Source organism: Semicossyphus pulcher, unplaced genomic scaffold (assembly GCF_022749685.1).
Source record: "Semicossyphus pulcher isolate SPU_LCO1_2020_fin unplaced genomic scaffold, fSemPul1.0.p SCAF_14, whole genome shotgun sequence".
NCBI lineage: Eukaryota > Metazoa > Chordata > Actinopteri > Labriformes > Labridae > Semicossyphus > Semicossyphus pulcher.
Window position 1 is genome coordinate 4,693,829 of NW_027211648.1, and position 15,674 is coordinate 4,709,502.

At 44.2% G+C, this 15,674-nt stretch overlaps 1 protein-coding gene across 1 annotated transcript in view; it reads left to right on the plus strand.

Annotated features, from left to right (window-relative positions):
• gfra4a (GDNF family receptor alpha 4a) overlaps nucleotides 1–15,674 on the plus strand; it is a 175,508-nt gene that overhangs the window by 145,438 nt on the left and 14,396 nt on the right. The window contains exons 5-6 of the mRNA XM_069661579.1: nucleotides 1,008–1,117; nucleotides 3,364–3,498. Of these exons, the coding sequence (XP_069517680.1) occupies nucleotides 1,008–1,117; nucleotides 3,364–3,498 (245 nt within the window). The remainder of the gene's footprint in view (nucleotides 1–1,007; nucleotides 1,118–3,363; nucleotides 3,499–15,674) is intronic.

Sequence of the window (15,674 nt, forward strand, 5' to 3'; positions counted from 1 at the left end):
CCAGGGAATGTGAGACTCTGATGGAAAATAAAGATTTCATTCAAGTTTAAATTGATTGTAAACGTCCAATCAGAAAACTAACAATGTCTAATGAAGTCATTAAAATTCAGACAGAGCTTCTCTGTCGTTGAGACTGAAAACATGGAGTTCTCATGCCAGTCCTGTCAGCCTCCTCTCCCTCTGACAGTAAATGGTCGCTAGCATTTAATCAAGTTCCTCTTCAAATGTCAGAAAGACAAAGGGCTTCATCTGTCACGGCTATCGATCAGGAGTTATTCTCCTCCGCCGCCCCGATGGATGGAGTATCTCAAGGCCCCTGCACGGCCCTCCAATCCCGCACCAGTCAGCTGGCATTAACTGGCAGCCTGCAGAGGATGCCTTTGCTCGGCGCACAGTCTGTGAGTTTTACGTACATCATTATAATGACATGACAAACGAGGGAAGAGCGGGGAGTTGCGTTGCCCCGAGGGGATCCCGTTACAAATGCCAGTCGACGGGGGCCGATGATGCGATATGATGGGCGCGATAGCCTTGCACGATGATGATGATGGGGGTAGATGTCTAGGAGGTTGGCAGGAAAGGTGAAGGAGGGGAGGCAAAGCGGCTGTGGGAGGACGTATTTATATGGAAGATCCATATTTGTCTAATCTCCTCGCGGCCTGGCCTGCCAGACAGTGCCCACGGTATTTAGAGAGCAGCGCCAAGGCCTTCCTTTGCCCCTCATTGACTCTGTGCAGCCTGGCAGCCTTCCATGAGCCAACTTTCTTGGGAAAGTGAGGAAAGAAAGGAAAGAAAAAGAGGGATGAATGTCACTAAGGGATGACTGGAGTCGGGGTTTAAGTGCTGCAGAGCGGCAGATCTTGAAGGTTGGTGGGAGATGATGTAGGAGGGTAGGTAGGTAGATGAGAGCTGTGGGTTTCCATAAGCACCGGAGCCGCCCACCCCTCAGTGTCACGACGCGTGCGGCAGCCAAGTAAATGATGGATGGCATGTTGTCGCTCCCACAGGTCTCGCTGGGCACAGTTCCAGTATGATTGCCAACCTTCGGAGGACAGCGCCAGCGGCTGCAAGCAGGAGAACTACGGAGCATGTCTACTGGCGTACACCGGCCTGATAGGTAAGAACTTAATCTTCTTTCACGAGGTGACCTGAACTCTAATGGACGCGGGGAATTTGCTCTGTTATCCAATTGGACCCGTTAATTTTTAGAAAGAGATAGATCCGACATTTTCCCCGGATATTATAGAGCGAAACCGTTGCATGTCCGAGAGGAGAGAGACCCAGGACTGTACCCTACGAATGTGTTAATTAAAGTCTGCTCTTAACCATCCGATGTTTCTGATGTCTATTTTTTCCTCTATTCTTTTGCTTATTCTGTTGTTGTTACGTGAGCTGCTATTATGTGTCTCTCCTTATTGAGTTGTGCGCTTACTTTCTCGCCATCTTTGTCACAATTTCCATGAAAGCCCAGACAGACAGAAGAGGTGCTGCTTCTTTTTCACCTCAGTGAAGGAAGTAACTCCTGAGCCAGACTGATTATCAAGCAATACACAGCGCTCATTTCTGTCTCTGGTGATCAGCGCTAATCATGGATCTTTTCGGCTCTACTTGGGTATTACATATGAAGAGGAAAAAGTCCAGGAACCCAAATAACCATAATAAAACCTGGACCTGTGCAGGTCCCGGGGGCCTATAAAGACCTCTGCCAGCTCTGGCTCTCCCTCCTTCTGTGATGGATGGGGAACAAAAAAGGTTTCAGAGGGAGGAAGGCGGAGAGCAGACAAGTGCTCTGAACGGGACTCAAAAGAATGAATCAAGGATTGTGATGAGAAGCGCGGTCCAACAATCGATGGAGCGCTGATTAATGTGGCTGCAGCAGGAGCCGGCCAAGTCGTTGGCATTATAAGTAGTGCAATTACAACTATTGACCGCTGTTTTGAGAGAATTATCCTTGACGTGGTGATGAGTGGGAGCGAGCGGAGGCGTAGAGCGCGGCTTGTTGTACTCCTGATAAAAACTTCACAAAAGATCACATAATGCACAAAAGGTTGTTAAAAAGCGCCGCGTTTTAAATGTTGTCATTATGGGGCAACAATGCAGCACCGGACCGCCGCAGAGAGACGGGAAATAAAAAGGTTGTTTAGTTTGTGAGCGGCTGAAGGAGACAGATTGAGGAAGACAGGGACACAGGGCTGTGCAGCGGTGATTGGCCGCTCTAGACAACTGAAGTAGAAGTGAGACGCTGAGGTGTTGTTGTTTGGAAGTGTGGGACCCGAAAAATCGATGGAGGTGAATCAGAACTTTTTCGCCACACTGCCTGAAAGTGCAGCAATTCTATTTCCCACCCCTTAAAAAAAATACAAGCTACAAGGCTATATTACCCTTCCCAGAGAGCGACTTCCCAATCATTTTGTGCTGAAAAGCTCCAAAGGCAGACAGGAATAAAAGGAATACAACTGAGAGACCTCTGTGATGGCTGTCTGAACTTTGCCCTGCAGGCTGCAGCACTTCACCAAGCTGCCTTCCCCCGGTGGATGCGCATGTTAGCACTCAGAAAACTAGAAACAACTCGTGGTTTCATGTGCTGTTGCATCAAATAAGAGGCGCTGACTGATCAAGAGGAGGGTGCTGCATAAGCAAACATCCCAGTGCCTCTTTTTTATGCAGGAATATAATAAATACATCCAGGCAGGAAATCTCGTTTCAGAATAATTGCCCGTCGAGCGCGATCAGAGTATTTCCAGCAAATGCTTGCTGCTGTCTAATGCCTAGTGCTTTGAAATACGACGCAAGCTTACAGTACAATTCTTCCTCTTTTATGTCGAGCCCTGTCAGCAACCAGGATAAAACCAGTTTGATCACCAGGAGTCCTAACTAACCTGCCAGTCTGCGTCTCTATTCACTCCGCTTTCATCCATTCCTCTTATTAAACTCGTCTCTCAGTGAACACATTCACATGCACATAATAGCTCAGTCTTAAACTGATTAGGGCAGTGCTGTGATGAAAGGAATTGCCATCTAAACGCCTTTATTTGATTATCATAATCATGGTAAGGTCATAATCAGGCTAAGCATAACAAGATTAAATCAGCCACATTTGTGCTCAAACTCTTTATCTGCTGGGATGTCGCACTCTCACTGCCGTCTGCCTTATTTGAACAGTTAGTTCTGGTGTTTACAGAAAGACACGGCTCCAGGGTGCCAGGTGGATTAGCTTTAATAACAAAGGACAGCAAAAAAAAGTAAATGAAAGAGGCTTCTTCTCATCTTATGGTCAAATTATTTTGTTATAAGAGGTTTTATAACGTCAGTGTGCCTGTTAATATAAAAGAGCTGTGTTTTACCGTCTCCTTCCCTCCACAGGAAGCACAATAACTCCAAACTACCTTGACAACTCCACGTCCAACACGGGACCCTGGTGCTCCTGTGTAGCGAGCGGCAACCACAGGGAACAGTGCAACGACTTCCTGGTTTTTTTCCACGACAATATCTGCCTGAGTGAGTAACAGCCGCAGCGAGACACCTCTGGCAACACAGTAACAATAAGGAGCCAAACAGAGAGAAAGGAAAAGTGTGATTATTAACAAAGTCTGTACTGGTGCTACTTTGTTCACCAAGTGAGTAAAAGAACTCGATTTAAAAGTGTTTAAACTTTATTAACAATGCTGGAGCCAGCATAAAGGACACAAACATATGAGCTGTGTCCCAATCTCGGGGCTGCAGACTTTGAAGGAGGCGGTCTACGAAGGATGCGCCCTTCATAGCCTGTGTGGACACTAAAGCTGGTCTATGGAGGATTTCCTGTTTGTGTCACCAAACGCTGCTCCTGTCGCCTAGCAACAGGTAGCTAGCAGGCCGACTAGCTAGAATAACTAACGTCACACAACTTAGCCTCTTATTTTAAAGAAAGCCACAAACCTTTACATTTATTCCGTGGCCGCTTGAGAGTCCAACATCTTGTTTGAATTGGCGCGAATTAAATCTCGGGATATCTGGGCTGCGAAGGATGCACCCGATGGATCCTTCACGGCCCGGGAAAAGGAGGACGCATTTGTCGGCAGCATCTGAAGGAGCCTTCCAATAGGGACAGCCTTCAATGTGCCGCTGTGACGCCTTCGAAGGCTGCAGCCCCTGAATTGGGACACAGCTGTGGTGCGTGCTAGTACCCATACTGGCCATTCTGACACACAATGCCTCTGTGCGCTGGAAGATACTGTATGTTACATAAACTGAGGAGTCTTATGTGTCAAATTTTGTATCTTCAAAGAAACCGTTCTTTTAATATTTGAGTGTTGTGCTGCAGACTGCAACAGATGTGTGTATGAACAGGGTCAAAGTCCAGGGTTCAAAAGTATTGTGTCACATTGTATCCATTCATCTTGTATGCCAAGTGCTTTTAAAGGCAGCTGAGAAAAAGTCAAGAATATGTGATTTGGTGAGCAGGGACAGTTTCCTCAGTCACTATTTTATCTTGTCACCTTCTTCAGACCAAATGTCCTCAAATTTTACTCTTTTTAAGGAAAAAAATTATAAACACTTTAAAAACGAAGGAGATTTTTTATTATTCTATTCAAAAAATGACACCCTTGGGCTGGCATTTTAAAACAGCCAAAATCCAAATAGATCAAACTTTAACAAAATATAACAGAATACTTTATGAAGTGTTACATTTTAAAAAAATGTTTAAAGAGAGTGGGATGAGAATCTTGATGAGATATGAGATACCCCTCTCTCATATCTTTAAATATTGTGATAAGCTCGGCTAGCTTAGATTGGTTTATTTTAGCGTAAAGTCTGGACATAGGCGAACAGCTCGCCCGGCTCTGCTGTGAGGTGTGTTTCTGCACTTTTTGCAGCCAGGTTAGTTGATTCCTCCTGCTAATCTGCTAAGCTAAATGAAATGTTTACCGGCTCCAGCTATATATATATTTATATATATATTTTAGATTACTGTCTTTTTGCCTTTTATATATATATTTAGAGGGAGGACACTCGACAGGGGGCCGAGGATTGGGGTCGAACCCGGGGCCGCCTCATCAAGGACTGAGCCTCTGTACATGGGACACACGATTTGACCACTGAGCTAAACCAGCGTCCCTTTATTACATTTTAACAATCAATGAAGCTAAATTTGGACTAAAAACCTGCACGTAAAATCCTATCTACGGTCACAAAGTCCTGCCCGCATCGTCGAACCGACAAATCACCCGTAGACCTCTCAGCTTTCAGTATCCTTAAGGATGGATGGCTCTACTGACACAATAAAGACTCACTCCCTCTCAGTGTGTTTACTTCAGCCAATATTAATTCATGTCTTTGCACAAATATGACACACAGACAAACCTCCGCCTGAGTGATGGCAGCAGTGACAGACCAGTGACAGTAATGAAACCGTACAGCTGCTGGCAGGAATAAATGGATTAGCACGTTTAATATGAGATTGTTTAGATAATGCTGGGGAATGTATCACTGCAGCACAACTATTTATGATAATAGAGACAGCCTAAACGATCAAACAAAGACATCAGCAAGTGATAAACTGCAGCTGATGTTACAGAAGGATTATCCCTCAATCCTCGGAAGTCTTTCACCTTTTGTTGTCGCTTTTATTCATCCAACGACAACAAACGGGCGTGATGAGCGCAGATCATCCGTCTGTATGAGTGATGGCACCGCTGACATTAGAATGACACCGGTGACAGAGTAATACAAACTGTGTCTGCGGGTGTCACAGCACACACTGGAGTTTATTCTGGGTTTGTATTTATTTTAACAATAGAAGAAGACAAGCTCTTCTCAGCGCTGACGGCGTGAATAAAAACACCAGTGACAGACCAACGACACCAGTGCAGAGGAAACTGCAGCTGCTGTCGTGTGGTGGCACAACAGAACGTCTGTGTTTAGGAAGTGTTAGTTCAATTGTGACAAAAACAACGCGTCGTCTTCTCTTCAGGCCTCCTCCCTGATCCCTGACACGGCTGCAGCATGCTCTGACTCCATCAAACAGTCGGCTAGTGATCCAACCTGTGTGCAAAGTTCACTGGACATGTGAAAACTTTCTTTACATGTCGAGACGACTTAAGAAACCGGCTTGAGATTATAACACACTAAAATACCTATCTGAGAGTGAACAGTTTCACTTTTCACGATGTTCTATGTCGTCTCTCAAAGCTGTCACAGCCCGGCTGAGAGACTGCAACAATTTAGGGAGACAACACGATCTGGCGATGTACGAAAAGTAGTTTAATTTACAAAAACATAAGCAACATAACAGCTTATCAGTAATGTAGAGAGTGTGTGGATGTGTGTAAATGTAAATATGCGAAACAGAAGAAACAGAACTCCAGATGATGAAACCCGTTGTCATCAGAGAGCCAGAGAGAGAGAGACACAGGGGTCATAGTTCATATCTATTATAGAATGTGACACAGGTAAGATATCAGTGTGAACAGACAATTATTTGAATAAGACACGCGTGCGCAAACAACAATGAAAAAGACGTCACATCTGCTGACATTAGTTCTCTGTGAAACATGGATGGCTCTTGGGCGTTGGGACTTTGGATGTGCATAAGCTTGTGTGGAAGTAAGCGACATCTCCGTCAGAGACGGACAAAAGCTAAATATTTTCGGACACACTTCAGTGGCGGTATGAGCCTTCTAGTTTTGATTGGACAGAGGCATCCATTTAGCCATCTCTTCACTGCTGCGTGTCGTTGTCCTCCATCGTCAAGTGGGAAAAGGAAGTCTTCTTTTGCGTATTACCACGGCAACACGCACCAATCCGATTTGAGTGTTCAAATACAAGTTGCATGCAGGTCGCATGTTTTGGATTCTGATTTAGAACCACATATTCAAGTAGCCCAGTTATGAATTTTAAAAAAATGTAAAAACTTTTTGCTGTTCACACTGATTTGAAAAAATCACGTCTGTGTCACACAGAGGGAATCAAGTCATAATTGGGAAACTCTTAGCTGCAGTATCAATGCAGCCAGAGAGACTGGCCTGGGAGAGCGCACTGGGCCCAGGTGCAGCTGACGAAGCCTCTTACCAGGACACACAAACACAAAACATCACCTGTCAGAGACACCCAGAGGCCTGGTGGAGGGGTCGACATAAACCACAACAAGAGGAAGTCGAACCTGCAATCAGGACTGCAGCCTCTGTACATGGGGCGCCCGCTCTACCAACTGAGCTAAACCAGCGCCCAACAAAGTTTCATCATTAAGGGGAATCTACACAGGCCACGTATTTGACACGCGTGTGCCAAAACAGAACCGCTCCAATGTTATTCAATACTGCGATCTCCACCAGCCGCGTATGCTGCGCGGGAGGCGGGTGTAATAGGCGAGTCATTTCCTGCTGCTCCCTGAGTCTATTTTTCCCCGCTGCTGCTCATCAGTGAAGCATAGAAAACCCTTGACTGCTATGTAAATACATGCACACAACCAAGGAATTCATGTTTAACGATGTGATCTCTTCATTTTGGCCAACTTCAGTTTCCTTTTGAAGTTATTGATCGGCTCGGTGAGCAGGCGAGATTAATGAGAAAGAGCAATGAACGTGTACATTTCCTCAACATCTGGGTAAACCAATCCTATTCATTCATTCTCATTTGATTCTACATCCGACATAAATGTATGCACGATTAAGAAATGAGTCGGTTGCAAAGTCTTCTTCTACTGTTTCCAGCAGACTGCAGACTTTTTGGCCTCGCTGCCGCCCCTTTTTATGGCCAGGAATCACAACTACCATTGGCTAACTCTGAGACTCATCGATCACAAAATAGATGCTGCTGTGAAGCTTACGTGAAGCATATGTGAAGCTTACATGAAGCTTACGTGTCGCGCACATTCATCTGATGCGACAGTGTCGGTGTAGATTCTCCTTTAGCTAGATTATTTTGGTAACAAAAATTGCCACTTCCTGGTTAATCTCTATAGCCTGTACATGTAGAATCTGTAGGTATACGACACGATTTTTGCTATAAGAAACGTTCTGGTTTGAAGTCCGAGTCATATCACCCACTAGCGTTTCGGCGAGCCTTGGCTGTATACAGGGAAACTGTCTGTGTGGAGGGCACAAGAGGCCAAACACAATCCACTGCTATACAATCCCAGCTCCATCAGCGGCCATCTGAAGACGATTTAGCTTTTTGTTCATCTCTAAAGTAAATAAGAAACACAAAACACTGGATGCTGTTTAAAGGACAAAAAAAACTGGTTTATTTTTCCCCAGTGATTCTGGAAGGCACAGAAAGATGACTGTGAGAGTTTGGGTTTATTGTAGTGTTGTGCTTTTACCGTTGCCTAGACACCAAAAACATAAAAATGCGGAGATGGCAAAAAGTGGAAAATAGGACGAAAAAAAAACAAGTGTTTTTGGCAGTGAAATCCCCCGAACATCACTGAATAGAACAGAAAGTCTAAAATCCCTGGCAGAAACTCTCCACACAGCACTGGCAGATGAAAATAAATACTAATTAAAAATCTTGCCTTCTTTTTTCAGGCCTTTGTTGGAAAAATTGCTAAATGAAGCACATTAAAATTAAACAGCAGCTCCAGTTTTAGCTCATCAGGAAACCGTCGTAATGTGCACAATACAAAATAAATGGGACTCACTTTCTACATCAGCTAAATCACACAGTCTGTTAGCGGATCAGGGACTGTTACTTGTCATGACTTCACTCTCTACTTTGCAGACAATTTCCCAAGTCATTAGCCAGGTGTGCAAAGGTGTGATTGTAAGTAAAGTAAACTTTCCTCTCAAACTCTCTCCTTCGTTCTTTGCCCATTCTTCTGTCACTTTCTATATGGAATAAAAAGAATGCTTTTGAGGCGCCTGGGAAAGAGATTCCCATTATCCCCGTTTTGTAAAATTCAATGAGTCGAGACTGGAGAGACGTATAAAAGCCGCAGAATCCTGAACAGAGATCAGGGAGGCAGTTTGATGGAGCCTAAAGGAGGCTATATGACAGCAGGCTTTTCACCCTCCCTTTAAGTGTGGCCATTTGGAACTGTTATAAACCCTGCTGAGTGTAGATGGAGTCAGACAACCCGTCATGCCATCTAGTTTGCCTGAAGCCCCTTCAGAAGAAATCTGCCATGAAACAGCCATTGAGACTGCTATTGAAATCAGGCAGGACATAAATAGACTGATGTGCAATTTAAGATCTATACGGATGCAAATAACTTCCCAAAAATAAACCAATCAAGATGAAAAGGGAGCCGACAAAATCATGCAAATTTAGACATTTATAGAAGATTCACACATTGTCTGTTTTAGTTATTTATATGTCTCTGTGCCGACGACAGCCAACGACGGAGTCTGTCCGTCGATCCGTCCGTCCCATTCTTGTGAACACGGTGTCTCAGAAACGCCTCGAGGGAATTTCTTCAAATTTGGCACAATTGTCCACTTGGACTCAAGGAGGATGTAATTAGATTTTGGTGGTCAAAGGTCAAAGGTCAAAGGTCAAGGTCACTGTGATTGGTTTAGTTGTATGAATCTACCCTTTTCACTCTCAATGGATGACAACCAGGACAGTGGGCCTCCTGTTCCTCTGGTAATCCCCAACAAGCTCTTTGATCTTAATATTGAACTAAAGGTGATGATCGTTGCATCATGTGTCAAAGCTCTTTATCAGTACTCCCTCCTCCTCTGGATAAGTAGTCTCTAAGGGCGGGTTCACACCAGCCTTGTTTGGTCCGATTGAACTGAACCCTCGGTGCGGTTCGTTTAGGTGGTGTGAACGCCGGAATGAAACTCTGGTGTGAACCAAACAACCAGACCATGGTCCACTAGAAAAGACGGGTCTCGGTCCGTTTCCAAACGAACCACGGTCCAGTTTGATTCTGGTGAGAACGTAAACTGTGCACTGTAGGATGTTTACGAGTGCTGACAGTTGCAGAGACGCGCAGCGAGATGAGCAGAGGACAGACGTGGGGGAGCAAAGAGGAAATTGAAATATCGGCTGACCAAACAATTTCACAAATGCTTGCTGAAACGCACAAGAACACGGAGGTGTTCAAACCGTTCAGTGAAAAACTAAAGGAGAGTGGAACTGATCGATCTATGGAACAATGTCGGTTAAAAGTAAAAAACTCCGACAACAAAACATTAAAGTCTGTGATCATGTTGAGTCTGATTGATCAGTGTGCTCTCTCGCTTTGTTCAGGGAGTTTTCCCACGAGGAAATTCTGACCAATCAGAGAGCAGTTTTCCCGTGCATCAAAACTTTTGGTCCGCTGGTAAAAGCTGCCGTGTGAACACAAACCAAACTCGAGGCAAAATGCAACATTGGAACAATTTGGTCTTTGATTCGGACCAAACTAACAGACTTCAGGTGTGAATGCGCCCTGAGTGAGGGCAGCATGTTTCTCACTGGAATCATACATGTCGCTATCGTATTAACTCTCATTCCGCCAAACCTTTTGTTAAATAACTCCAACATCTAGAGTCTACACAGACTGAAATATAACTTCAACTTGACCGGTTGGCGGAGGCATAAAACCGCAAGGCGCTATTTCTAGTTAGAGTCATTAAGGTGCCGTACCCGACACGCATCATTCAGTGAGATCAAGACGTTTATTAAAATGCCTCTAATTAGCCAGCACTTAAACTGTACATCATCCTATAGCGAGTTAAAGCTCCCAGTGTAGTCACATATGTTTTCAGCTGCTTGATGGATGTCTTGTTTTTCCATAAACTCCTCATGTGCATCCTGCAGCCAGGACTCACACTTGCCAAAGCAGCTCCTGTGTGCTGTTTACTGTAAGCTCCTTAGAGACCCAGAAAAACAAACCTCAGACTGACTGGCCTCATTTCCCTCCGTCTGAGCAAGAAGAGAAAAAAAAAGAACGAATAAACGCTCCTCTCCTCCTGCCTGATAAAATGTCTGAAGCCAAACAGCGCATTCAGAACGCGATAATAAGGATGAACACGCTTCTAATGGGAGAGGCGATTCATGGACCAGCGGTGCACGTCGCGCTCTAATCTCAATTGGTCTCCAGTTTTATTTCGGGCAAAAAGTGTGCGTAATGATTTGGCAAGAAGAGTTTGGATTCGAGCCAATAATTGGGAAAATGAATTCACCCTCTGAGAGCTCCTGAATGTTTTTTCTTCCCCCCTGTTCCTCGTCTAATCCAACGTACAGAGAATGAAGTTTTATTCGTTCAGACTCGAGCCAAAAGAATCTCCGCTCATTCGGTGATGGTTCTATTTCACAAGCGGACAGCAAAAGCGCCAATTAAATTAATCCTCCTGGTCTCTTTAGGTGCTTACATCTTTTTGTGAATAAATTCAGTGTTATTTTACGCACAGGGCCCCCCCGTGCTGTTATGCAGGGGCCTGCTTGCTGAGACAGGACTTCAGATGGCCTTTGATGACTTTGTAATTGAAGGTAATTTGGTTTCCTGCCTCTGAGCTAATGAGGTGGACAGAGAAAATAGTGGCAGGAAGGAATACGGTGGTTTGCCGATAAAAGAGGGGGGAAATGCTAAAAAAAAAAGGGTTCTCTGGAGTGAGCACACTCAGGTTTTAAAAACAGCTGTCACCCTACCTTACCTCCTCATCCCAGCTATAATAACCACTCACTATGCAGAACAGCACTCCGGACTCCTTCGTACCCAGGAAGCTGAGTGTGTCAGGGAAAAAAAATGAGAGGACAGATGGAGGTGAAGCTCATTTACTTCTGCAATTATTATCATTTTTCTGGACGTTAAATTGGTAGTGTAACAGAAAGGTAGTGAGGGTAATATGTCAGGAAGGTTGGGGACAGGATGTGCTCTGCAGCGTGGCTTCGGGGAACCGAAGACGTCAGGAAAGGAAAAAAAAAACAGGAGCCCTCAGGGAGAAACTTAAAAGTCAAAGAGATGCGAGATGGCGGTGCTTAAACAGCCGTGTCCAAACATTTACAAAGGAACTGTCACAACAGCTTACCACTGAAGATATCAATTGGCACTTCATCTCTGCGTGACGGCGGGTGGCGAGGCGCGATGGCGAGCAGCTGGATTTGCAACCCTTGCTTCTCTCATCCTGCCAGGGGATCGTTGCACACTGCAGAGTGCTAACTGCACACTCTGTGCGCGGCAGCACACTTTCCCACCTGTCCCACCGACGCTAATGGCCCACAGCACCATTAGCTGGTCCACAGCCTTTCCTGTGAGGTGCTGATGTATACACACAGTCAGCCAGGCCCAATCTGTTTCTCCAGTATAGACTAGAGACTGTATAAATAATGGATGTAGCCACTGAGACGTCACCTGTTGTTTTGTCCACTGCCTTTTTGAAGGCTTGAGCTCAGCATTTCCGCCAACGCCATGTTGGTTTTTTTCTTTTTGGAGCAATAAGTGACCGAATTTAGAAGAAGGCTGGAGAGGAGTGAGGGGATGGAAAATGCCGAATTTTGAGGTCTATAGCCTACTGTCTATATCTGTTGCTCATTCAGTAGCAAGCTAATGAGATAGTTAACCATTTTGTTTCCCACAGAATGAGATTCTAATGAGGTACTAGCTCACCGTTTTTTTATCTTTTAAAGTAAAAAGGCTTAGAGAGCTTGTGTAACGTAGCAAACTAGCCTTCCCCCACAACGTCATTGGGACAGCAGGGGTACTTCAGGAACTGGGTAACTTCTTACCCCTTTCCCACCAAAATTAACACGTTGACGCAGGTTTTTCAGACCCGGGAAGAACCGCTAGTAGATGCTGATTGTCTCTTTTCCCATTGCCAGTGAAGTATACTCCTTTCGGTCTCTTTTCTGCTGCGTCACCGTCTGACGTCACAAACGCGCCAGAAACAGGGTCAGTAAACAGTGAAGATGTTACGGTGGTTAGGTCTTTATTGTATCTATCACTCATTCAGTCTGTTTATCAAACTTGGCCCTGACAAATTTGGAACAGAGACGGGTGGAATTTGTAGCTGAGACGACAAGGAGTCGCAGAAGTTACCGACGGAGCATAGCATCGCACCGGAAAGGGGGCGGAGATTAGCGTGTCGACACAGGTTTTGTGTTCCCATCAATGCTGATCGGAGCCGAGGCGATAATTAACCAGGTCTGAATGCAGATTGTAGCCTTTCCCATTAAGCAAAAGAAGCCGGGTGTTAGCGGTTTTTTGGGAGAGTGGGAAAATGGCTTTAGAACAACTGGTCCTCTCATAACTACGACCGGCTGCATAAACAGTCCTGACTCCCAGCACAAATAAATAAGAATTTGAACGTGTTAACAAGCCAGATTCAGTGAGCATAGACTCGACTAGACATCTGCTAATAAAAATATCTGACATATAAAAACATAATGCATGAAAAAAATCCCCAAAAGGCTCCAACAACACAAACAGGCCTGAGAGGTGAAGCTCAGTGACTGAATTAGCTGAAATGATGCCAAACCATACTACTAATTATCATATGTATCATATAAACAGGTGAGTCATTTAAAAACAGAAAGAAAAACAGAGAAGCTCTTCATCAGGACCAAAACTGTTTGTTGTACTAAGCTATAAACACGTTTATTTCTGTCATAAGGCTGAGGATGTTAACATGAGGCCTAATGGGGATCGACTCGCTTTTGGAGCCAGCCTCAAGTGGCCACTCGAGGAACTGCATTTTTGGCACTTCATTTCTCAGCCCCAAGGTTGCTGTTTGCTATTGACGTTGTGCTGTTGTGTGGCAACTTGCAGATTCCCTCATTAGCCGCAGAAGTGACAATAAGTATGCAGGTTACCCACCCCCCCACCTCCAGTATCTGATGCTCTGTGTTGCACCAGTGGAGTGAGTCGAGTCAAGGCTCCCTGCATTGATTGCTGCTGAATTTTATTTGCAAACCACCTCTGGAGGACGGATCAATTTGTTATGATCCTGTGAGAAATCAATGTTTGTGTGTCACACCCCGGTGCTCCACTGAAGGCTTTGAAATCCCATCCCTAATAACCACTGAGTCGCTTCAAAAATGTGAGGGCTTTTTGCCGTGAACAGATGGAATAATGGTGCGATTTTCATTGCTAAGCACCCACATCCATCTTACAGTATAAGCCGGGGATATTAATTGATGAATCTCTCATTCATGTCTTCATTTGAACATATTTTAATTGAAGTGACTTTCATGCAAACGTAATTGCTGCCGAGTAGCCCATTAGCCGAATGAAAATGAATGCTCATAGAGTTTTAATCCATCATATGATTATAATTCATAGTGGCTGTGATAAATCCGAGATCTTGATGTAATAGGGGTCCTTCGGGGTGTATAAAACTATATAAATCCCCCAGACTGTAAATTATATAAAATACAGAATGTACATACTGTATTATTCCCTCCAGTCACAGTCTACTTCCTGTAAGTGGAGCATTTAATTATTCAACATCATCGTTATATCACACCATTACAGACAAGTGAAAAATGAGACTCTGAAAGGCTGACTGATGTTCGATCACTTTTAGGGAGGCCAGTGTTACTTTTCTTTTTTTACATTTGTATGGCTTTCTCCACACCATCGGACTTCTCTCTGTCAACACTTAAAAAACTAAAAAAAGGAGGGTAAAAAAAGAGAGAATTGAGGCTTGTTAGCGTGTATCTCACACTCCCTGAATCTCTGTGTTGTACACATGGAGATGAAGAACGTCATCAGGTGGCCAGACACAAATTACCATGTGTCTGCAAATTAAAATCTACTTTTGCTTTGTATCTCCTGGAGGTGTTAAAACGTGACTGCATGCTAACAGCTTTCCTTCTTTGTGGCCCCCAAAAAAACCTGTAATGTGATGTTTAGATAAGAGGAAGGAAGAAAAGAGGGGGTATTATGCTGTGTTACATTTTAAGACACATATAATGTTACAATGTCAGATGTTCAGACTAAACGTGGGTGAAGTTTCAGATCTGTAGGTAAAAGTATGTTGGAGTGATCCCCTGCTAAAAAAGTCTCAGTCTGCTGTTAACGCGTTTCATTTTGTGATGTAATAAAGTGGAGGAACTCCATATTTGGGCATCTGCCCGAGACACAGAAGAACTCCCTGCCCCTGGCACAGTTCAAGGACATGCCCACCCAGCAGCTCAGTCTGCCTGGGAAACTCCACCACTCGGCTCATCGGCTCTGCTCGTCAAGTTGGTTCAGAAATGTCTTGGACTCTGTACTCTGTAACACGGCGACAGGGGAGGAGGCGAGCCCCTCGGCAGGCTTCGTAGAGCTGGCCAATCAGAATAAAGCAGGCTTGTAGGGGCGGGGTTTCTTAAAGGGACAGCGCTAACTGACTCGTTTCAGGCAGAGGCTGTAAGAGAGTTTTTTTAACTGTAAATTATGTTAAGCTACTCCACGGCTATCACAGAGTGAAATATGAAGCTTGAAATTAACATAATTTTTTAACCCCCTTTTAATTGTTTATATAAAAATAATGATTAGTGCCGCTTTAGTTTTAAGTCATTAGTCAGAAAAATGGCCTTTTCATCGTTTTAATATTATTAAATGTTACTATATTTAATGATCAATGATTAATTAAAAACAGGGTTTTTACATTGTAGCTGACTGTGGTGGAGCTAATTACTTACTTTAAATTGATCTGGCTCATCTGTCATATTTGTCATAAATGACTATTTAAAAGTTCTTTAGCTGCCACATAAATGTAGTGCAGAAAAAGTGAAGTAGATATATAAGGTAAGATACTCAAGAACGACTCATTTCAAATTGT